The sequence below is a fragment of the Pseudophryne corroboree genome, chromosome 7, assembly GCF_028390025.1.
Source record: "Pseudophryne corroboree isolate aPseCor3 chromosome 7, aPseCor3.hap2, whole genome shotgun sequence".
NCBI lineage: Eukaryota > Metazoa > Chordata > Amphibia > Anura > Myobatrachidae > Pseudophryne > Pseudophryne corroboree.
In genome coordinates, this window is record NC_086450.1 from 284889812 (window position 1) to 284914610 (window position 24799).

The 24799-nt window shown below is 48.2% G+C and overlaps 1 protein-coding gene across 4 annotated transcripts in view; it reads right to left on the reverse strand.

The window, feature by feature from the left end:
• The window catches only part of LOC134945111 (ubiquitin carboxyl-terminal hydrolase 22-A), a 459291-nt gene that overhangs the window by 162282 nt on the left and 272210 nt on the right, over positions 1–24799 (reverse strand). For all 4 annotated transcript variants that reach the window (XM_063934177.1, XM_063934176.1, XM_063934175.1 and 1 more), the window contains exon 8: positions 21096–21243. In XM_063934177.1, coding sequence (XP_063790247.1) covers positions 21096–21243 — 148 coding nt within the window. The remainder of the gene's footprint in view (positions 1–21095; positions 21244–24799) is intronic.

A 24799-nucleotide genomic window follows, 5' to 3' on the forward strand; every position in this document is an offset into this window, starting at 1 on the left:
CTCTTGCGCAGTGAGGTCTGGCATAGAATCGTCAGAATGCAACATAGCAGAAACTGGTAAATCATAAGACAAATTAAATTTATCCCTTCTACCCAAAGTGGACTTGGACCGTTGGCAAGGCTGAGACCCCTCCAGTAGTTCTGGCGGTCTCACCCGAGACTCAGATCTTGCCGCTTCCCGCTCGTGTCGAGCGGCGGCCAATTCTGATTGCAACCCAGAAATTACATTTGCTAACATAGACCATGGAGGGTCCGATGAAACCGGCTTTGAAATCGGGGCGGAAAATTTATTTGTAGCTGAATTCACAAAACACACTGTACATGTGGTAGCATCTGGTAACACACTGTCACAGACATTACAGTGAAACTGCTTTTTAGTTTTTTTCTGGTGCCTTACTCATTATGCAGGCAGACAATACAATATACAAAGACAGACACTTGCACGACTCAGTAAAATTGTTACTAAGGTGTGTGTAATATATATATGGCCGAAGTGCAGTGCACGTGGCCAGTACTATATGAAATCTGATCCAAAATTCCCACTAACACCCCTGCGCCATCCGGTGGAGTAGAGATGTAGGACAGGAACGTTCTGGAATCATAGGAAGACACAGGAAGCATGGTCAAAATGGCCCCCATGCCATGCTTACAGTTATAAACACAGTGCAGGTTATAACACATGACTTTATAACCTGTAACTGACTCTGCCTTTAATATAGGCTTAACAGCCTATTAATATAACCCATGCAGCATATGTAATATTCCAGCCTGCCATGCAGCCTATGCTTTTCCCCCTTGCAGCCGCGCTGCCCGTGAGCAGACTTCTCCCCCCTCCCCCTGTGCTCCGTGTACCGCTGCGTCTCAGCGTGGAGCGGTTGCCGGGGAGTGGGACCTGAAATCCGGAGTCATTGCAGGGAGTGCGCTATGGAGAGCGGCCGTGCTGCGGAAGTCGTGTGTGAACGGGGTGCGGCAGGCCGGAGCGGCGTGTAGCGGCTCTTGGCGGCGCGGCTGTGCTGCGGCGGTCGAAGCGGCTGGGGCGGGCGCTGAGAACCCGCACAGCGCGGACGGAGCGGCTGGGGCGGGCGGCTGTAATTAGCGGCGGGTGCGGGCGGTGGTGATAAACACGGACCCCACACAGCGGGGCGGCAGCGTGCGCTGACCGCCCCGTCCCCCCAGCATACCTTGACTCCTGTATTGAGGGCTATGACGGGGCTTCTGTCTGTAAGCTCCGTCAAGCTCTTGCAGGTCAGTGAGTGAGCTGCGTGTGGCTGTGAGGGTGCTCTTTATGAGGACCGACACGCCATGCGCTGCCTCTGTGCAGCAGAAACTATCCCGGACCCCCGTTTTTTTTATAAACTGGGAAGGGATGTGATGAAGTTGTAAAAAGAAAAATGAAAAATGAAAATAAAAAAAAATAAGATTTTAAACCTACCGGTAAATCTTATTCTCGTAGTCCATAGAGTATGCTGGGACGCCGTAAGGACCATGGGGATAGACGGGCTCCACAGGAGACATGGGCACTTTAAGAAAGACTTTGACTCTGGGTGTACACTGGCTCCTCCCTCTTTGCCCCTCCTCCAGACCTCAGTAAGAGAAACTGTGCCAAGAGGAGACGGACAGTACAAGGAAAGGATTTTTGTAATCCAAGGGTAAGATTCCTACCAGCCACACCAATCACACCGTATAACTTGTGATATATTATCTAGTTAACAGTATGAAGAACATATCATCGGCCCAAAACCGATGAAACCATAACATAACCCTTATGTAAGCAATAACTATATACAAGTCTTGCAGAAGTAGTCCGCACTTGGGACGGGCGCCCAGCATCCTCTACGTACTACGAGAAAAAGATTTACCGGTAGGTTTAAAATCTTATTTTCTCTAACGTCTTAGAGAATGCTGGGACTCCGTAAGGACCATGGGGATTATACCAAAGCTCCCAAACGGGCGGGAGTGCGCGGATGACTCTGCAGCACAGATTGAGCAAACAGGAGGTCCTCCTCAGCCAGGGTATCAAACTTATAGAACTTTGCAAAGGTGTTTGACCCCGACCAAGTAGCAGCTCGGCACAGCTGTAGTGCCGAGACCCCTCGGGCAGCCGCCCAAGACGAGCCCACCTTCCTAGTGGAATGGGCCTTAACTGATTTTGGCAACGGCAATCCTGCCGTAGAATGCGCCTGCTGAATCGTGTTACAGATCCAGCGAGCAATAGTCTGCTTTGAAGCAGGGCCGCCAACCTTGTTGGCTGCATACAGGACAAACAGTGCTTCTGTTTTTCTAATCCTAGCCGTACTGGCCACGTAAATTTTCAAAGCCCTGACCACATCAAGGGACTCGGAATCCTCCAAGTCACGTGTAGCCACAGGCACGACAATAGGTTGGTTCATATGAAAGGATGAGACCACCTTAGGTATGGAATTGAAGACTGGTCCGCAACTCCGCTCAATCCATATGGAAAACCAGATAGGGGCTTTTATGTGATAAAGCCGCCAATTCCGAAACTCGCCTAGCCGAAGCCAAGGCTAACAACATGACCACCTTCCAAGTGAGATATTTCAACTCCACTGTTTTAAGTGGTTCAAACCAATGTGACTTAAGGAAACTTTACACCACATTAAGGTCCCAAGGCGCCACCAGAGGTACAAAAGGAGGCTGAATATGCAGTACTCCCTCCACAAAAGTCTGTACTTCAGGTAAGGAGGCCAATTCCTTTTGAAAGAAAATGGATAAGGCCGATATCTGAACCTTAATGGAGCCTAATTGTAGGCCCAAATTCACTCCAGTTTGTAGGAAGTGAAGAAAACGGCCTAGATGGAATTCTTCCGTAGGAGCATTCCTGGCCTAACACCAAGTAACATTTTCGCCATATTCGGTGATAATGTTTAGACGTCACGTCCTTCCTAGCCTTTATTAGCGTAGGAATGACCTCATCCGGAATACCTTTTTCCGCTAGGATCCTGCGTTCAACCGCCATGCCGTCAAAAGCAGCCGCGGTAAGTCTTGGAACAGACAGGGACCTTGTTGTAACAGGTCCTGCCTTAGAGGAAGAGGCCACGGATCTTCTGTGAGCATTTCTTGCAGACCCGGATACCAGGTCCTTCGTGGCCAATCTGGAACAATGAGAATTGTTCTCACTCCTCTTTTTCTTATTATCCTCAACACCTTGGGTATGAGAGGAAGAGGAGGAAACACATATACCGACTGGAACACCCACTGTGTCACTAGGGCGTCCACAGCTACCGCCTGAGGGTCTCTTGACCTGGTGCAAAACCTTTGTAGCTTTTTGTTGAGACGGGATGCCATCATGTCTATTTGGGGTAGTCCCCACAGACTTGCAATCTGCGCAAAGACTTCCCGATGAAGTCCCCACTCTCCCGGATGCAGATCGTGTCTGCTGAGGAAGTCTGCTTCCCAGTTGTCCACTCCCAGAATGAACACTGCTGACAGAGCGCTTACATGATTCTCCGCCCAGCGAAGAATTCTAGTGGCTTCCACCATTGCCACTCTGCTCCTTGTGCCGCCTTGGCGGTTTACATGAGCTACTGCGGTGATGTTGTCTGACTGGATCAGAACTGGTCGATTGCGAAGTCAGATCTCCGCTTGACGTAGGGCGTTGTATATGGCCCTTAGTTCAAGGATGTTGATGTGAAGACAAGTCTCTTGACTGGTCCAAAGTCCTTGGAAATTTCTTCCCTGTGTGACTGCTCCCCAACCTCGGAGGCTCGTGTCCGTGGTCACCAGGATCCAGTCCTGAATGCCGAACCTGCGGCCCTCTAGAAGGTGAGCACTGCTTAGCCACCACAGGAGAGATACTCTGGCCCTGGGGGACAGGGTGATCCGCTGATGCAATTGCAGATGCGACCCGGACCATTTGTCCAATAGGTCCCATTGGAAGGTCCTTGCATGGAATCTGCTGTATGGAATGGCTTCGTATGTTGCCACCATCTTTCCCAGAACTTGAGTGCAATGATCTACTGACACTTGTTTTGGTTTCAACAGGTTCATGACTAGAGTCATGAGTTCTTGCGTTTTTTCCGTCGGAAGAAAAACCCTTTTCTGGTCTGTGTCCAGAATCATGCCCAAGAAGGGCAGACGAGTTGTAGGATTCAGCTGCGACTTTGGAATATTGAGAATCCAGCCGTGTCGCTGTAACACATTCAATGAAAGTGATACGCTGTTCAGCAACTTCTCCCGTGATCTCGCTTTTATGAGATCGTCCAAGTACGGGATAATTGTGACACCATGCTTGTGCAGGAGCACCATCATTTCCACCATTACCTTGGTGAAAATTCTCGGGGCCTTGGAAAGCCCAAACGGCAATGTCTGAAATTGGTAATGACAATCCTGTACCGCAAATCTCAGGTACGCCTGATGAGGAGGATATATGGGGACAAGCAGGTATGCATCCTTTATGTCCAGAGATAATGAAAAATCTACCCCTTCTAGGCTGGCGATAACCGCCCTGAGCGATTCCATCTTGAACTTGAACCGTTTTAAGTAAAGGTTCAGGGATTTTAAATTTAAAATGGGTCTGACCGAACCGTCCGGTTTCGGAACCACAAACAGAGTTGAGTAGTACCCCTGCCCTCTTTGAAGCAGGGGAACCTCTACCACCACTTGTTGCAGACACAATTTGTGAATTGCCTGTAAAACGCTCTCCCTTTCCAGGGGTTGTTGCAGTAGGGCCGATTTGAAAAACCGGCGAGGAGGCACTTCTTCGAATTCCAGCTTGTAACCCTGGGAAACTATTTCTATTGCCCATGGATCCACCTGTGAGTGGACCCAGACGTGGCTTAACAGTCGAAGACGTGCCCCCACAGGAGCGGACTCCATCAGGGGAGCCCCAGCGTCATGCGGTGGATTTTGCAGAGGCCGGGGAGGACTTCTGTTCCTGGGAACTATCTGTGGTATGCAGCTTTTTTCCTCTGCCCTTACCTCTGGCAAGAAAGGACTATCCACGTGCTCTCTTGCTTTTATTGGAACGAAAGGACTGCATTTGATAAAGAGGCGCTTTCTCAGATTGTGAGGGAATATATGGCAAAAATATTGATTTACCTGCCGTAGCGACGAGGTCCGAGAGTCCCTCTCCAAACAATTCCTCACCCTTGTAAGGCAACAACTCCATATGTCTCTTGGAGTCGGCATCACCAGTCCACTGTCGGGTCCATAAGACACGCCTAGCAGAAATAGACATAGCGTTTATCCTGGAACCCAGTAAACTAATGTCTCTTTGAGCATCCCTCATATACAAGACCGCATCTTTTATATGCCCTAGGGTCAATAAAATGGTATCCTTATCAATAGTCTCAATATCCGTTGATAAGGAATCTGTCCAAACTGCTACAGCACTACAAACCCAGGCCGACGCAATAGCCGGTCTGAGTAACGTACCAGAATGTGTGTAAATGGACTTCAAGGTAACCTCCTGCTTGCGGTCAGCAGGATCCTTGAGGGTAGCCGTATCTTGGGATGGAAGCGCTATCTTTTTTGATAAGCGCGTCAAGGCCTTGTCCACCCTAGGGGAGGATTCCCACCGTATCCTGTCCTGCGACGGGAAAGGATACGCTGTTAGGATCCTTTTGGGAATCTGCAGTTTTTTGTCTGGAGTTTCCCACGCTTTTTCACATACTTCGTTCAGCTCATGCGAGGAGGGAAAGGAGACCTCAGGTTTCTTTCCTTTATACATGTGTACCCTCGTGTCAGGGACAGGGGGTTCCTCAGTGATATGCAACACATCTTTTATTGCGATAATCATATATCGAATACCTTTAGCCACCTTTGGCTGTAATTTTGTATCATCGTAATCGACACTGGAGTCTGAATCCATGTCGGTATCCGTGTCAACTATTAGGGATAGTGGGCGCTTCTGAGACCCCGAAGATCCCGGCGACATAGGGACAGGCATGGGTTGACTCCCTGACTGTGCCCCAGCTTCAGTTTTGTCTAGCCTTTTGTGCAATAAATTAACATTTGCACTTAAAACATTCCACATATCCATCCAGTCCGGCGTCGGCACCGCCGACGGAGACCTAACATTCATAAACTCCCCCTCCTCCTTAGGTGAGCCCTCAACCTCAGACATGTCGACACACACGTACCGACACACCACACATACACAGGGAAGCTCTTTTCTGAAGACAGGTTCCCCACCAGGCCCCTTGGAGAGACAGAGAGAGAGTATGCCAGCACACACCCCAGCGCTATATGACAAAGGAATAACACAGTAAAATAAGAATTTACTTACCGATAATTCTTTTTCTCGTAGTCCGTAGTGGATGCTGGGAACTCCGTAAGGACCATGGGGAATAGCGGCTCCGCAGGAGACTGGGCACAAAAGTAAAGCTTTAGGACTACCTGGTGTGCACTGGCTCCTCCCCCTATGACCCTCCTCCAAGCCTCAGTTAGGATACTGTGCCCGGACGAGCGTACACAATAAGGAAGGATTTTGAATCCCGGGTAAGACTCATACCAGCCACACCAATCACACCGTATAACCTGTGATCTGAACCCAGTTAACAGCATGATAACAGAGGAGCCTCTGGAAAGATGGCTCACAACAATAACCCGATTTTTGTAACAATAACTATGTACAAGTATTGCAGACAATCCGCACTTGGGATGGGCGCCCAGCATCCACTACGGACTACGAGAAATAGAATTATCGGTAAGTAAATTCTTATTTTCTCTGACGTCCTAGTGGATGCTGGGAACTCCGTAAGGACCATGGGGATTATACCAAAGCTCCCAAACGGGCGGGAGAGTGCGGATGACTCTGCAGCACCGAATGAGAGAACTCCAGGTCCTCCTCAGCCAGGGTAACAAATTTGTAGAATTTAGCAAACGTGTTTGCCCCTGACCAAGTAGCTGCTCGGCAAAGTTGTAACGCCGAGACCCCTCGGGCAGCCGCCCAAGAGGAGCCCACCTTCCTTGTGGAATGGGCTTTTACAGATTTTGGCTGTGGCAGGCCTGCCACAGAATGTGCAAGCTGAATTGTACTACAAATCCAACGAGCAATAGTCTGCTTAGAAGCAGGAGCACCCATCTTGTTGGGTGCATACAGGATAAACAGCGAGTCAGATTTCCAGACTCCAGCCGTCCTGGAAACATATATTTTCAGGGCCCTGACTACGTCCAGCAACTTGGAGTCCTCCAAGTCCCTAGTAGCCGCAGGTACCACAATAGGCTGGTTCAGGTGAAACGCTGAAACCACCTTAGGGAGAAATTGAGGACGAGTCCTCAATTCTGCCCTATCCGTATGAAAAATTAGGTAAGGGCTTTTATAGGATAAAGCCGCCAATTCTGAGACACGCCTGGCTGAAGCCAGGGCCAACAGCATTACCACTTTCCATGTGAGATATTTTAAGTCCACAGTGGAAAGTGGTTCAAACCAATGTGATTTTAGGAACCCCAAAACTACATTGAGATCCCAAGGTGCCACTGGAGGCACAAAAGGAGGCTGTATATGCAGTACCCCCTTGACAAACGTCTGAACTTCAGGAACTGAAGCCAGTTATTTCTGGAAGAAAATCGACAGGGCCGAAATTTGAACCTTAATGGACCCTAATTTTAGGCCCATAGACAGTCCTGTTTGCAGGAAAAGCAGGAAACGACCCAGTTGAAATTCCTCTGTAGGGGCCTTCCTGGCCTCGCACCACGCAACATATTTACGCCAAATACGGTGATAATGCTGTGCGGTTACATCCTTCCTGGCTTTGATCAGGGTAGGGATGACTTCATCCGGAATGCCTTTTTCCTTCAGGATCCGGCGTTCAACCGCCATGCCGTCAAACGCAGCCGCGGTAAGTCTTGGAACAGACAGGGTCCCTGCTGGAGCAGATCCCTTTTTAGAGGTAGAGGCCACGGGTCCTCTGTGAGCATCTCTTGAAGTTCCGGGTACCAAGTCCTTCTTGGCCAATCCGGAGCCACGAGTATAGTCCTTACTCCTCTCCTTCTTATGATTCTCAGTACCTTGGGTATGAGAGGCAGAGGAGGGAACACATACACTGACTGGTACACCCACGGTGTTACCAGAGCGTCCACAGCTATTGCCTGAGGGTCCCTCGACCTGGCGCAATACCTGTCTAGTTTTTTGTTGAGGCGGGACGCCATCATGTCCACCTTGGGTTTTTCCCAATGGTTCACAATCATGTGGAAGACTTCTGGGTGAAGTCCCCACTCTCCCGGGTGGAGGTCGTGTCTGCTGAGGAAGTCTGCTTCCCAGTTGTCCACTCCCGGAATGAACACTGCTGACAGTGCTATCACATGATTTTCCGCCCAGCGAAGAATCCTTGCAGCTTCTGTCATTGCCCTCCTGCTTCTTGTGCCGCCCTGTCTGTTTACGTGGGCGACTGCCGTGATGTTGTCTGACTGGATCAGCACCGGCTGACCTTGAAGCAGAGGTCTTGCTAAGCTTAGAGCATTGTAGATGGCCCTTAGCTCCAGGATATTTATGTGAAGTGATGTCTCCAGGCTTGACCACAAGCCCTGGAAATTTCTTCCCTGTGTGACTGCTCCCCAGCCTCTCAGGCTGGCATCCGTGGTCACCAGGACCCAGTCCTGAATGCCGTATCTGCGGCCCTCTAGAAGATGAGCACTCTGCAACCACCACAGGAGAGACACCCTTGTCCTTGGTGACAAGATTATCCGCTGATGCATCTGAAGATGCGACCCAGACCATTTGTCTAGCAGATCCCACTGGAAGGTTCTTGCGTGGAATCTGCCGAATGGGATTGCTTCGTAAGAAGCCACCATCTTTCCCAGGACCCTTGTGCATTGATGCACTGAGACTTGGCCTGGTTTTAGGTGATTTCTGACTAGCTCGGATAACTCCCTGGCTTTCTCCTCCGGGAGAAACACCTTTTTCTGGACTGTGTCCAGGATCATCCCTAGGAATAGATGGCGTGTCGTCGGGATCAGCTGCGATTTTGGAATATTGAGAATCCAACCGTGCTGCCGCAGCACTATCTGAGATAGTGCTATCCCGACTTCCAACTGTTCCCTGGATCTTGCCCTTATCCGGAGATCGTCCAAGTAAGGGATAACTAAAACTCCCTTCTTTCGAAGGAGTATCATCATTTCGGCCATTACCTTGGTAAAGACCCGGGGTGCCGTGGACAATCCAAACGGCAGCGTCTGAAACTGATAGTGACAGTTCTGTACCACAAACCTGAGGTACCCTTGGTGAGAAGGGTAAATTGGGACATGTAGGTAAGCATCTTTGATGTCCAGAGAGACCATATAGTCCCCTTCTTCCAGGTTTGCAATCACTGCTCTGAGTGACTCCATCTTGAATTTGAACCTTTGTATGTAAGTGTTCAAGGATTTTAGATTTAAAATTGGTCTCACCGAGCCGTCCGGCTTCGGTACCACAAATAGTGTGGAATAGTACCCCTTTCCCTGTTGCAGGAGGGGTACCTTGATTATCACCTACTGGGAATACAGCTTGTGAATGGCTTCCAATACTGCCTCCCTGTCTGAGGGAGACGTCGGTAAAGCAGACTTTAGAAAACGGCGAGGGGGAGACGTCTCAAATTCCAATTTGTACCCCTGAGATACCACCTGAAGGATCCAGGGGTCCACTTGCGAGTGGGCCCACTGCGCACTGAACTTCTTGAGACGGGCCCCCACCGTGCCTGAGTCCGCTTGTAAAGCCCCAGCGTCATGCTGAGGACTTTGCGGAGGCGGGAGAGGGCTTTTGTTCCTGGGAACTGGCTGTTTGCTGCAGCCTTTTTCCTCTCCCTCTGCCACGGGGCAGAAATGAGGCGCCTTTTGCCCGCTTGCCCTTATGGGGCCGAAAGGACTGCGCCTGATAATACGGCGTCTTCTTAGGTTGAGAAGCTACCTGGGGTAAAAATGTGGATTTTCCAGCAGTTGCTGTGGCTACCAGGTCTGATAGACCTACCCCAAATAACTCCTCCCCCTTAGAAGGCAATACTTCCATGTGCCTTTTAGAATCCGCATCACCTGACCACTGCCGCGTCCATAAACCTCTTCTTGCAGAAATGGACAGCGCGCTAACTCTTGATGCCAGTCGGCAAATATCCCTCTGTGCATCACGCATATATAAAAATGCATCTTTCAAATGCTCTATCGTCAGTAATATACTGTCCCTATCTAGGGTATCAATATTTTCAGTCAGGGAATCCGACCACGCCACGCCCGCACTGCACATCCAGGCTGAGGCGATTGCTGGTCGCAGTATAACACCCGTGTGAGTGTATATACATTTTAGGATATTCTCCTGCTTTCTATTGGCAGGTTCCTTTAGGGCGGCCGTATCAGGAGAGGGTAGTGCTACCTGTTTAGACAAGCGTGTGAGCGCTTTATCCACCCTAGGGGGTGTTTCCCAACGTGCCCTATCCTCTGGCGGGAAAGGGTATGATGCCAATAACCTTTTAGGAATTATCAGTTTTTTATCGGGGGAAACCCACGCCTCATCACACACTTCATTTAGTTCCTCGGATACAGGAAAAACTACCGGCAGTTTTTTCTCACCAAACATAATACCCTTTTTAGTGGTACTTGTATTATCAGAAAATAAGAATTTACTTACCGATAATTCTATTTCTCTTAGTCCGTAGTGGATGCTGGGAACCCCGTAAGGACCATGGGGAATAGCGGCTCCGCAGGAGACTGGGCACAAAAGTAAAAGCTTTAGGACTACCTGGTGTGCACTGGCTCCTCCCCCTATGACCCTCCTCCAAGCCTCAGTTAGGATACTGTGCCCGGACGAGCGTACACAATAAGGAAGGATATTGAATCCCGGGTAAGACTCATACCAGCCACACCAATCACACCGTACAACCTGTGATCTGAACCCAGTTAACAGCATGATAACAGAGGAGCCTCTGAAAAGATGGCTCACAACAATAATAACCCGATTTTTGTAACAATAACTATGTACAAGTATTGCAGGCAATCCGCACTTGGGATGGGCGCCCAGCATCCACTACGGACTACGAGAAATAGAATTATCGGTAAGTAAATTCTTATTTTCTCTGACGTCCTAGTGGATGCTGGGAACTCCGTAAGGACCATGGGGATTATACCAAAGCTCCCAAACGGGCGGGAGAGTGCGGATGACTCTGCAGCACCGAATGAGAGAACTCCAGGTCCTCCTCAGCCAGGGTATCAAATTTGTAGAATTTAGCAAACGTGTTTGCCCCTGACCAAGTAGCTGCTCGGCAAAGTTGTAAAGCCGAGACCCCTCGGGCAGCCGCCCAAGATGAACCCACTTTCCTTGTGGAATGGGCTTTTACAGATTTTGGCTGTGGCAGGCCTGCCACAGAATGTGCAAGCTGAATTGTACTACAAATCCAACGAGCAATAGTCTGCTTAGAAGCAGGAGGACCCAGCTTGTTGGGTGCATACAGGATAAACAGCGAGTCAGATTTTCTGACTCCAGCCGTCCTGGAAACATATATTTTCAGGGCCCTGACTACGTCCAGCAACTTGGAGTCCTCCAAGTCCCTAGTAGCCGCAGGCACCACAATAGGCTGGTTCAAGTGAAATGCTGAAACCACCTTAGGGAGAAATTGAGGACGAGTCCTCAATTCTGCCCTGTCCATATGAAAAATCAGGTAAGGGCTTTTATAGGATAAAGCCGCCAATTCTGAGACACGCCTGGCTGAAGCCAGGGCTAACAGCATTACCACCTTCCATGTGAGATGTTTTAAGTCCACAGTGAAAAGTGGTTCAAACCAATGTGATTTTAGGAACCCCAAAACTACATTGAGATCCCAAGGTGCCACTGGAGGCACAAAAGGAGGTTGTATATGCAGTACCCCCTTGACAAACGTCTGTACTTCAGGAACTGAAGCCAGTTCTTTTTGGAAGAAAATCGACAGGGCCGAAATTTGAACCTTAATGGACCCTAATTTTAGGCCCATAGACCGTCCTGTTTGCAGGAAATGCAGGAAACGACCCAGTTGAAATTCCTCTGTAGGGGCCTTCCTGGCCTCGCACCACGCAACATATTTACGCCAAATACGGTGATAATGTTGTACGGTTACATCCTTCCTGGCTTTGATCAGGGTAGGGATGACCTCATCCGGAATGCCTTTTTCCTTCAGGATCCAGCGTTCAACCGCCATGCCGTCAAACGCAGCCGCGGTAAGTCTTGGAACAGACAGGGTCCCTGCTGGAGCAGGTCCTTTCTTAGAGGTAGAGGCCACGGGTCCTCTGTGAGCATCTCTTGAAGTTCCGGGTACCAAGTCCTTCTTGGCCAATCCGGAGCCACGAGTATAGTCCTTACTCCTCTCCTTCTTATGATCCTCAGTACCTTGGGTATGAGAGGCAGAGGAGGGAACACATACACTGACTGGTACACCCATGGTGTTACCAGAGCGTCCACAGCTATTGCCTGAGGGTCCCTCGACCTGGCGCAATACCTGTCTAGTTTTTTGTTGAGGCAGGACGCCATCATGTCCACCTTTGGTTTTTCCCAACGGTTCACAATCATGTGGAAGACTTCTTGGTGAAGTCCCCACTCCCCCGGGTGGAGGTCGTGTCTGCTGAGGAAGTCTGCTTCCCAGTTGTCCACTCCCGGAATGAACACTGCTGACAGTGCTATCACATGATTTTCTGCCCAGCGAAGAATCCTTGCAACTTCTGTCATTGCCCTCCTGCTTCTTGTGCCGCCCTGTCTGTTTACGTGGGCGACTGCCGTGATGTTGTCCGACTGGATCAGCACCGGCTGACCTTGAAGCAGAGGTCTTGCTAGGCTCAGAGCATTGTAGATGGCTCTTAGCTCCAGGATATTTATGTGAAGTGATGTCTCCAGGCTTGACCACAAGCCCTGGAAATTTCTTCCCTGTGTGACTGCTCCCCAGCCTCTCAGGCTGGCATCCGTGGTCACCAGGACCCAGTCCTGAATGCCGAATCTGCGGCCCTCTAGAAGATGAGCACTCTGCAACCACCACAGGAGAGACACTCTTGTCCTTGTAGACAAGATTATCCGCTGATGCATCTGAAGATGCGACCCGGACCATTTGTCTAGCAGATCCCACTGGAAGGTTCTTGCGTGGAATCTGCCGAATGGGATTGCTTCGTAAGAAGCCACCACTTTTCCCAGAACCCTTGTGCATTGATGCACTGAGACTTGGCCTGGTTTTAGGAGCTTTATGACTAGTTCGGATAACTCCCTGGCTTTCTCCTCCGGGAGAAACACCTTTTTCTGGACTGTGTCCAGGATCATCCCTAGGAATAGAAGTCGTGTCGTCGGGATCAGCTGCGATTTTGGAATATTGAGAATCCAACCGTGCTGGCGCAGCACTATCTGAGATAGTGCTACCCCAACTTCCAACTGTTCCCTGGATCTTGCCCTTATCAGGAGATCGTCCAAGTAAGGGATAACTAAAACTCCCTTCCTTCGAAGGAGTATCATCATTTCGGCCATTACCTTGGTAAAGACCCGGGGTGCCGTGGACAATCCAAACGGCAGCGTCTGAAACTGATAGTGACAGTTCTGTACCACAAACCTGAGGTACCCTTGGTGAGAAGGGTAAATTGGGACGTGTAGGTAAGCATCTTTGATGTCCAGAGACACCATATAGTCCCCTTCTTCTAGGTTTGCAATCACTGCTCTGAGTGACTCCATCTTGAATTTGAACCTTTGTATGTAAGTGTTCAAGGATTTCAGGTTTAAAATTGGTCTCACCGAGCCATTCGGCTTCGGTACCACAAATAGTGTGGAATAGTACCCCTTTCCCTGTTGTAGGAGGGGTACCTTGGATTATCACCTGCTGGGAATACAGCTTGTGAATGGCTTCCAATACTGCCTCCCTGTCTGAGGGAGACGTCGGTAAAGCAGACTTTAGAAAACGGCGAGGGGGAGACGTCTCGAATTCCAATTTGTACCCCTGAGATACCACCTGAAGGATCCAGGGGTCCACTTGCTGCAGTGCTGTGCGCTACCTTGTTGAAGACTGATGTCTTCTGCCGCCGATTTTTCCGGACCTTTTCTTGCTTCTGGCTCTGTAAGGGGGCCGGCGGCGCGGCTCCGGGACCGAGCTCCGAGGCTGGGCCTGTGTTCGGTCCCTCTGGAGCTAATGGTGTCCAGTAGCCTAAGAAGCCCAATCCACTCTGCACGCAGGTGAGTTCACTTCTTCTCCCCTTAGTCCCTCGATGCAGTGAGCCTGTTGCCAGCAGGTCTCACTGAAAATAAAAACCTAAAACTAAACTTTTCACTAAGAAGCTCAGGAGAGCCCCTAGTGTGCACCCTTCTCGGCCGGGCACAAAAATCTAACTGAGGCTTGGAGGAGGGTCATAGGGGGAGGAGCCAGTGCACACCAGGTAGTCCTAAAGCTTTTACTTTTGTGCCCAGTCTCCTGCGGAGCCGCTATTCCCCATGGTCCTTACGGAGTTCCCAGCATCCACTAGGACGTCAGAGAAATATGCAATACATTTTTCATTGCTTCAATCATGTAACGTGTGGCCCTACTGGAAGTCACGTTTGTCTCCTCATCATCGACACTGGAGTCAGTATCCGTGTCTGTGTCTGCCATTTGAGGTAACGGGCGTTTTAAAGCCCCTGATGGCGTTTGAGACCCCCTGGACAGGCACAAGCTGAGTAGCCGGCTGTCTCATGTCGTCAACTGTCTTTCGTAAAGAACTGACACTGTCACGCAATTCCTTCCATAAGCTCAGCCACTCAGGTGTCTACTCCCTAGGGGGTGACAACTCTATAATAGGCAATTGCTCCGCCTCCATCTCATTTTCCTCCTCAAACATGTCGACACAATCGTACCGACACACCGCACACACACAGGGAATGCTCTGATAGAGGACAGGACCCCACTAGCCCTTTGGGGAGACAGAGGGAGAGTATGCCAGCACACACCAGAGCGCTATATATAGACAGGAATACCACTATAAAACGTGCTTTTCCCTTTATAGCTGCTGTTATTATTAGAACTGCGCCAAATTAGTGCCCCCCTCTCTTTTTTACCCTTTTCTGTAGTGCAGGACTGCAGGGGAGAGTCAGGGAGACGTCCTTCCAGCGGAGCTGTGATGGAAAATGGCGCCCGTGTGCTGAGGAGATAGGCTCCGCCCCCTTCTCGGCGGCCCTTTCTCCCGCTTTTTGGTGAGTTCTGGCAGGGGTTAAAATACATCCATATAGCCCTGGGGGTTATATGTGGTGTATTTTCGCCAGCCAAGATGTTTACATTGCTGCTCAGGGCGCCCCCCCCTAGCGCCTGCACCCTCAGTGACCGAAGTGTGAAGTGTGCCTGAGTAACAATGGCGCACAGCTGCAGTGCTGTGCGCTACCTTGTTGAAGACTGATGTCTTCTGCCGCCGTTTTTTCCGGACCTCTTCTTGCTTCTGACTCTGTAAGGGGGGCGGCGGCGCGGCTCTGGGACCGGACTCCGAGGCTGGGCCTGTGTTCGGTCCCTCTGGAGCTAATGGTGTCCAGTAGATTAAGAAGCCCAAGCTGGCTGCAAGCAGGCAGGTTCGCTTCTTCTCCCCTTAGTCCCTCGATGCAGTGAGCCTGTTGCCAGCAGGTCTCACTGAAAATAAAAAACCTAAAACTAAACTTTCACTAAGAAGCTCAGGAGAGCCCCTAGTGTGCACCCTTCTCGGCCGGGCACAAAAATCTAACTGAGGCTTGGAGGAGGGTCATAGGGGGAGGAGCCAGTGCACACCAGGTAGTCCTAAAGCTTTACTTTTGTGCCCAGTCTCCTGCGGAGCCGCTATTCCCCATGGTCCTTACGGAGTTCCCAGCATCCACTAGGACGTCAGAGAAATTAATGTTTACCCAGCAGCGCTGTTTTATGTATCTGCGCCAATTATGTGCCCCCCCCTCTACTTTAAAACCCTCTGTCACCGTGTGTCAAGCAGGGGAGAGTCCGGGGAGCTTCCTCTCAGCGGTGCTGTGGAGAAAAAATGGCGCTGGTGAGTGCTGAAGGAGAAGCCCCGCCCCCTCGGCGGCGGGCTTCTGTCCCGCTCAATTTTTTTAATACATGGCGGGGGCTCTTTGTATACATGTACAGTGCCCAGCTGTACATGTATATATATCTGTGCCATAAGAGAGATTCATATTGCTGCCCAGGGCGCCCCGCGCCCCCCCCCCCCTGCACCCTTGCAGTGACCGGAGTGTGTGAGGTGAAGGGGAGCAAAGGTGCACAGCTGCAATGCTTCCGGCTCTGCGAGGAGGACGGCAACGCGGCTCTGGGACGGACGGCGAGGGTGAGAGCTGCGTACCGATCCCTCTGGAGCTACTGGTGTCCAGTAGCCTAAGAAACAGAGCCCTGAACTCAGAGAAGTGGGTCTGTTTCTCTCTCCTCAGTCCCTCGATGCAGGGAGTCTGTTGCCAGCAGGCTCCCTGAAAATAAAAAACCTAACAAAAATGCTTTCTTACAGGAAACTCGAGAGCTCCTGTAATGCACCCAGTCTCCACTGGGCACAGTATCAAACTGAGGTCTGGAGGAGGGGCATAGAGGGAGGAGCAAGTGCACACCCAAAGTCAAAGTCTTTCTTAAAAGTGACCATGTCTCCTGTGGAGCCCGTCTATCCCCATGGTCCTTACAGAGTCCCAGCATCCTCTAGGACGTTAGAGAAATAAAATATTCAAAGTAAGTGTGGGAGCTCCACACAAGCCTTGTTAGTGCTGTGAGCACAGAAAAAACACTGAGGTACTCTGGGAATATGGAGGGGAGGAGAGTTACTAAATTTAAATATTCAGTGCCCTGTTCTGCTAAAGCCGTCCATATCCCAAGAGTACTCCAGTGACCCCTAGTGGATGAAAAAGAAAGAATCGGAGCCTCCCCTGCAGTGACCTAGCAACCAGGGCGTGGGAGTATACAGCGCCACTTGGGGTGATGGAGCTGCAGTCAGAAAAGTCGATGTGACTTTACACGCTGCAGCCCTGAAGTCTATCAATAGGCTGCAAAAGGCAGCCCTCCTGTTATGTGCCTGCCTACTGCATGGCACCAACTTACAAACTGAGCTTCTGTGCATCTTGGGAACAGTCAAAGCTTTGAGCCTGTTGGTGCCTCGGATCAAAATCCTACTCTACACCCCGATGTTAATCCTTGTGGAGCCCAGTGTACCCCACAGCAGTATGTATGTATAATATATATATATATATATATATATATATATATATATATATAGAGGCAGGGGAGAAGAACAAGCGCCATATGGTGTAGTAATTTGGATTAATCGGAATATTGTAAACACATATATAAAATGTAAGTACCGGATGGATTCTTGAGATCAGGCCTATCTGTCTCTCTTTATTCTCAGTGGCTGTTCCCCACCTCCTTCACTTCATATCAGCATCCTGAGGCCCCCAGCTCGTCTATTAATCCTATGTCACCAGGTGCTGGGGGCCTCAGGATGCTGATATGAAGTGAAGGAGGTGGGGAACAGCCACTGAGAATAAAGAGAGACAGATAGGCCTGATCTCAAGAATCCATCCGGTACTTACATTTTATATATGTGTTTACAATATTCCGATTAATCCAAATTACTACACCATATGGCGCTTGTTCTTCTCCCCTGCCTCCACAGAATTGCATGACTGAATATACCTAGGTCATATCTTGAAGAACTGAGCAGCCACCAAAGAAGTTTGGGAGGTGTCTATAGAGTACGAAGTCGTTGCTAGAAAGTTACTGATACGGAACATTCACGACCAATTAAGTCCCAACATCTGGACTTTTGACGACCCCTTCCTTTGAAGGAACATTTGAACGTTGGACAAAGCGCACCGACCTATAAAACTCTTTTTATATATATATATATATATATATATATATATATATATATATATATATATATATATATATATATATATATATATATATATATATATATATATATATAGCACAGCGCGGTCCTAGAGCGGAGGTATGTATCAGAATACTCGTACAATATATTCTGTAATAGGTACCACATTTTCTTAACTAACGCTGTCTGTAATAAGACATGTAGAATACTCAAGTGTCTGTAAAGTCTCAGCACTGTAGACAGGTGGCTTTACAGGGGAGATCTTGCCCTGCAATCTCAGATACAAGTAGCAGCTATGCCCAGAAGATGGCGCCCAGCGCCTATGTCAGGAACGGAGGGTGAGTGTGAGGCAGCTCCAGGGCAGGAAATCTGCGAGGAGATGGCGCCCTGGGCCGGGGCTACAGATCAAGCGCCAGCTCCTCTATGCCGGTCCTCACCGCTGGTGCTAGGGAGCCTTACCAATAGCGTTAGCACACCCGACCTGTACTCCTATGCCCTGTCGAATATAGTGGGGTCTCTGCTCGGTGACAGTGTCCACGCCAGCGCCGCATTACGTTTCCCTAGACAGCGACCAGGAACGCGATTTAGTGGTTGGTCCCACTTGGGGGACCCTCTTACCTCCTCTTTTCGGAGCAGCTACGCGAACCAGGAGAGCGTCTGTGACCGTGTGCCTAAGCCGCAAGTACCCGGGATCAGAGCAGCAGGAGTATGCAACGCCGCTTGACATAACAGTGCTGCGACCCTTGTAATGTTCTTTCAGCTTTTTCACTGCTGCCCAGTGCAGCCCGCCTGTTAGGTGACCTGCTGCCTGCAGGCACCACTCGAAACTGAGCTCTCAGTGCCTGGAGGCGGGGTTATAGAGGAGGTCCCAATTCATCCTGGGACAGTCAAAGCTACACCCCAATATTTTCCCTGTGGAACGCAGTGTACCCCGCTGCAGAAAGCACTCTCTTTCATACAGTGTCATAGTTTTCTAGATGTGGGAGTATTGCTAATGTTTTGATTGCAGCGTCCTAAAAGTCATCTGTTTAATAGCTGCCCACCTCACCACGAGAAGTGCTGCACAATTCTTTCAGCTCTGCCACATTCCCACCAAAAGATAAACCACAATATACGAGTTTACAGTAAACGTGAGACCTAGAAGTGGGCAGAGGTCTGAATGTCCAATAAAGCTCAGCAAAAAGCGGCTCCAGACATCCAAAATAACCACACAATACTGTTGGATAGTCTGTGTCTCAGGATGGACTGGTTTTGGAATTGTACTTCTCCGTTTTTGTCAATGCCTGTGCAGGTACAGTATGACTACAATGAATGATTAGCAAGTAGTCCCCACTATGACAATTATTCTGTTTTATCTTAAAGCAAAGTGATCTGTAAATACTTGACTAGATCTAACCACAGTTCTTTCTGTGCTTTGCTATTCCAAAGCAGAATTACACTTGTAAAAGATTTCTACTTTTCAGGGACATCCAGAAATATACTACTTTTATACCCTGGACAATGCCAACACACATTCAATCTCTCATCTGCACTCACTGTTCTAACTCTAAATACCTCTTTAATACATTTAAAATTGTAATACTCTTCTATACCAATCCCTGCAGCCCTGTGTTTAGAAAGATAAAATCCAATCTGAAAGGGTAAATCCTCTTCCCTGAGTAACATTACTCTACCCAATTCCTTCACTGCACCCTCTGGTATCTACTCACTTGATCTCACAAATGAAAATTAAGTATCCATTCAACCCTACCTCCTCACAAATCAGATGATCATGGTCTTTTGTGCTCATCCCAGCCTTAAATAACAATGTATTCTCACTCTTTTCCATTGGTATAATTACAATTTTCAAACAAGCAGTTATAACTCCTATTCTGAAAAAAACAAAAATTACAAATAAATCATGCTGACCCAAAATTTCATATTTTACACTTCTTACTCGCATAAAACCAGGCTCTCTCCAAGCAATTCAGATACTGCACTAAAATTGACAATGTACAGATAACTACTTGCTTCAAATTTTCCATGGCTTCTCTGCTGTATTTGACATGGACAACCATACATTTCTACAACAAATTGTACATTCTCTTGGTTTTAGGGACATTGCCTTACACCATTTTTTTCATACTACTTATCAAACCATAGTGAGTGAGTCTAATTCTTTGCAGTTTCCATAATCTGTTCCACCAGTTACAGTCTTTAGCTGGGTACACACCTATACAATGGTTGGCCCTTTCTCCCGATATTGGGCGAACGGCCGTTTATTGAATAGGTGTGAACCCTGTACAGATGCAGGAGTGTTACCTGATAGACGGCTTACAACGGTCGGGAACGGGAGGTCGTATCTAATGTGCTGCACATGGGACCTCCCGATCCCCACAGAGGATCTGCTACCCCCCGCGCCCCACAAGGGGTCATAAGGGTCCCAGCTGGGTACACACAGAGCCCGGCTAATCAGTAGCATTTTACCCAAAAAGTCTGGGTTTACACAGGTGTGTACCCAGCTTTAGGCCCTCTACTTTTCTCAAATTAGATCATGTACCGTGGTCAGTATTATCAGTATTACTGCTACGTGTGACCAACACCCAATCTTCTGATCCTCTCCGAAGATTTAACCATATCATCTTAGATGTCCTTCTGTCATCAAACTACATTTTTCAACAACAGCTAATATTTACGCTAGTCAGCAACTACCTACTGGTCATCTCTTATTTCGGTAGACCGCACAACAATAAACCTGACTTCTCAATCCGGACTTCACTGTCCAAATTCCAATTCTGTCACACATACAACTAAGAAAGATGGTTAAATAGATGGACTAAATATTAATTTTTGGAATTTAACTATGTCCTTTGTGTTGGTATAATCAAATCTCCAATGTTTTTACATGACACCTTAAAACAGAAATACAGGTTTCAATTGCCACACTAAAAAAAAAAAACCCTATAAATTAAATTAACAGAATTAGCATTGATTTCGAATCAATTCGATTTAATAATCTGAACAAAAAAAAAATTGTGCTACAAAAAAAATTATTTGGGAACAATCACTTCTATTGATTTCTGCCATGTAACAAAGCACGTCACACAGATCAGACGCACCCCCTTTCCTCAGTGGGACTTGTTTGCAGCAGTGACTACAGTTGCATCTGTTTCAATAGACAAAATTGTAACTGTCATTTTGGTACTAGTGACCATAATGTTAAGGAGTATTTATTACATTATTAAAATTTAATTAATATGAAAAATACATTAATGTTTCATAACAAAAAATGCTTTATGCAAAAATATATATATTTACACATTTAAAATGAAAATTTATTAATTGACAGACATGACCATGAGGGAAGATATTTCATATGCTCACCTTTGCAATGTCTGTGCAGAACGTCTAATGCAGCAATTAGAAACTCGTGTGCATCCTGTTGCTCGTACCCTGCTAAATGCCGTGCATGTGTCCATACAAGGTGCAAAAGCCTATATGGAATGTGTGGAGATCGGTGCCCAGAGTAGAACTAAAAATCAAAGAAATAAGAAATATTGTGAAACGTTTGTGACAAAACGATAGAAAGCAGTTGGAAATTAACTAAATTGAAACAAATCTCAGGGGTATCCAAGTAACTGTGTCTCCAAGTTGTGTATTGCTTACCACCTTTCCAAGCCTTTGAAAGAGGGTAACAAATACTTCAGTTAATTCTCAAAAGTGGAATGAAACCAGAAAATAAAAAATATTCTATATACTATACAAGAAGCTTCTCACTCCATGCTGCAGAATTCTGCATCCTTATTCTCCAGCTGTAACCTCAATGAGCACTTCAAGTTTAAACAGCTGCCAGTATTTGGAAAGCGCTGCACCCGTACTATACTAACTGCAGTGTGACTCATGAGACTGTTGCTATCCTATATACAGTAGGCAGCTAAACTCTTGGCCACATTATCTGCTCATTTCTTTGAGATAATACAGACCGGTTAGGTGCTTTTTAAAGTAATACATGCCAAGGCAACAAAAGAGATTATTTTTTAAACTATTGAGACTCTTTACTCATTATAAAAGTTGGCTGACAATCTGTCTGAATTAATCATTGTATCAACTACAGTTATATAAACAAATACAATTTTAATTTCATAATAATATTTCACCTCCTAGATTTTATACTGCTTATGGGCTGTTTCACACTAGCCAGTTTTCACCGGCCGCCAAAAAGCTGGACGGCTTTTCGCCTTGCAGTGTTCTCAGTTATATATGAAAAACACACTTCTTTCACACAACACGGCCCCGGCCCGGCTGCTGGGTTGCAGCCGGAAATATCCACTGAAGGGCTGTTTCACACGCTGCGGTTTTGCCCGGATGGCAAAAAAGAAGATTTTAAAACTACTGGTAAATCTTTTTCTCCTAGTCCGTAGAGGATGCTGGGGACTCCGTAAGGACCATGGAGTATAGACGGGCTCCGCAGGAGACATGGGCACTATAAATAACTTTAGATGGGTGTGCACTGGCTCCTCCCTCTATACCCCTCCTCCAGACCTCAGTTAGAGAAACTGTGCCCAGAGGAGACTGACAGTACGAGGAAAGGATTTTTGTTAATCTAAGGGCAAGATTCATACCAGTACACACACCATCCACACCGTATAACATGGAATATACGCAACCAGTTAAAAGTATGAACAAAACAGCATCAGCCAACGACTGATCTTAACTGTAACATAACCCTTATGTAAGCAATAACTATATACAAGCCTTGCAGAAACATGTCCACACTGGGACGGGCGCCCAGCATCCTCTATGGACTAGGAGAAAAAGATTTACCTGTAGGTTTAAAATCTTATTTTCTCTTACGTCCTAGAGGATGCTGGGAATTCCGTAAGGACCATGGGGATTATACCAACGCTCCAGACCGGGCGGGAGAGTGCAGATGACTCTGCAGCACCGATTGAGCAAACATGAGGTCCTCCTCAGCCAAGGTATCAAACTTGTAGAATTTTGCAAAAGTGTTTGAACCCGAGCAAGTCGCCGCTTGGCAAACCTGTAATGCCGAGACGTCTCGGGCAGCCGCCCAAGAAGAGCCCACCTTCCTAGTGGAATGGGCCTTTACCGAATTTGGTAACGGCAATCCAGCCATAGAATGAGCCTGCTGAATCGTGTTACAGATCCAGCGAGCAATAGTCTGCTTAGAAGCAGGAGCGCCAACCTTGTTGGCTGCATACAGGACAAACAGTGCCTCTGTTTTCCTAACCCAAGCCGTCCTGGCTACATAAATTTTTAAGGCCCTTACTACATCAAGGAACTTGGAGTTCTCCAAGTCACCCGTAGCCACAGGCACCACAATAGGTTGGTTCATATGAAACGATGAAACCACCTTAGGCAAAAATTGAGGACGAGTCCTTAATTCTGCTCTATCCACAAGGAAAATCAGATAGGGGCTTTTGTGAGACAAAACCGCCAATTCAGACACCCGCCTTGCAGATGCCAAGGCCAACAACATGACCACCTTCCAAGTGAGAAATTTTAAGTCAACGGTTTGAAGAGGTTCAAACCAGTGAGACTTCAGAACCTGTAACACCACGTTAAGGTCCCATGGTGCCACTGGAGGCACAAAAGGAGGCTGTATGTGCAGCACTCCCTTTACAAACGTCTGGACTTCTGGGAGAGAAGCCAATTCCTTCTGAAAGAAAATTGATAGGGCCGAAATCTGTACCTTAATTAATGGAGCCTAATTTTAGGCCCATATCCACTCCTGTCTGTAGAAAGTGTAGAAAAAGGCCCAGATCGAAACTTCCGTAGGAGCATTCTTGGATTCACACCAAGATACATACTTTCTCCAGATACGGTGAAAATATTTCGCCGTCACCTCCTTTCTAGCCTTCATCAGACTAGGGATGACTTCTTCCGGAATGCCTTTCCCAGCTAGGATTCGGCGTTCAACCGCCATACGTAACCGCGGTATGTCTTGGAACACGCAGGGCCCCTGTTGCAACAGGTCCTCTCTGAGAGGAAGAGGCCACGGATCTTCTGAGAGCATTTCCTGAAGATCGGAATACCAGGTCCTTCGAGGCCAATCTGGAACAATGAGTATTGTCTGCACTCTTTTTAGTCTTATGATTCTCAATATCTTTGAGATGAGAGGAAGAGGAGGGAACACATAGACCGACTGAAACACCCACGGTGTCACCAGGGCATCCACTGCTACTGCCTGAGGGTCCCTTGACCTGGCACAATACCTCCGAAGCTTCTTGTCGAGGCGTGACACCATCATGTCTATTTGAGGAAGTCCCCAACGACTTGTTATCTCTGCAAAAACTTCTTGATGAAGTCCCCACTCTCCTGGATGGAGATCGTGTCTGCTGAGGAAGTCTGTTTCCCAGTTGTCCACTCCCGGAATGAAGACTGCTGCCAAAGCGCTTATGTGATTTTCCGCCCAGCGCAGAATCCTGGTGGCTTCCGCCATTGCCACCCTGCTCCTTGTTCCGCCTTGGCGGTTTACATGCGCCACGGCTGTGACGTTGTCTGATTAAATCAGAACCGGTAGGTCGCGAAGAAGATTCTCCGCTTGACGTAGGCCGTTGTATATGGCCCTCAATTCCAGTACGTTGATGTGTAGACAAGCCTCCTGGCTTGACCCTATCCCCTGAAAGTTTCTTCCTTGTGTGACTGCTCCACATCCTCGGAGGCTTGCGTCCGTGGTTACCAGGACCCAGTCTTGAATGCAGAACCTGCGACCCTCTAGAAGGTGAGCACTCTGCAGTCACCACAGGAGAGACACCCTGGCCCTGGGGGACAGGCTTATTTTCTGATGAATTTGAAGATGGGACCCGGACCACTTGTCCAGAATGTCCCACAAACGTCCTCGCATGAAACCTGCCGAAGGGGATGGCCTCGTAGGTCGCCACCATTTTTTCCAGTACTCGAGTGCATTGATGGACTGAGACTCTTTTCGGTTTTAACAGGTCTCTGACCATGTTCTGGAGTTCCTGGGCTTTTTCCATTGGGAGAAAAACCCTCTTTTGTTCCGTGTCCAGAATCATGCCTAAGAAAGATAGTCGAGTTGTTGGAACCAACTGTGACTTTGGTAG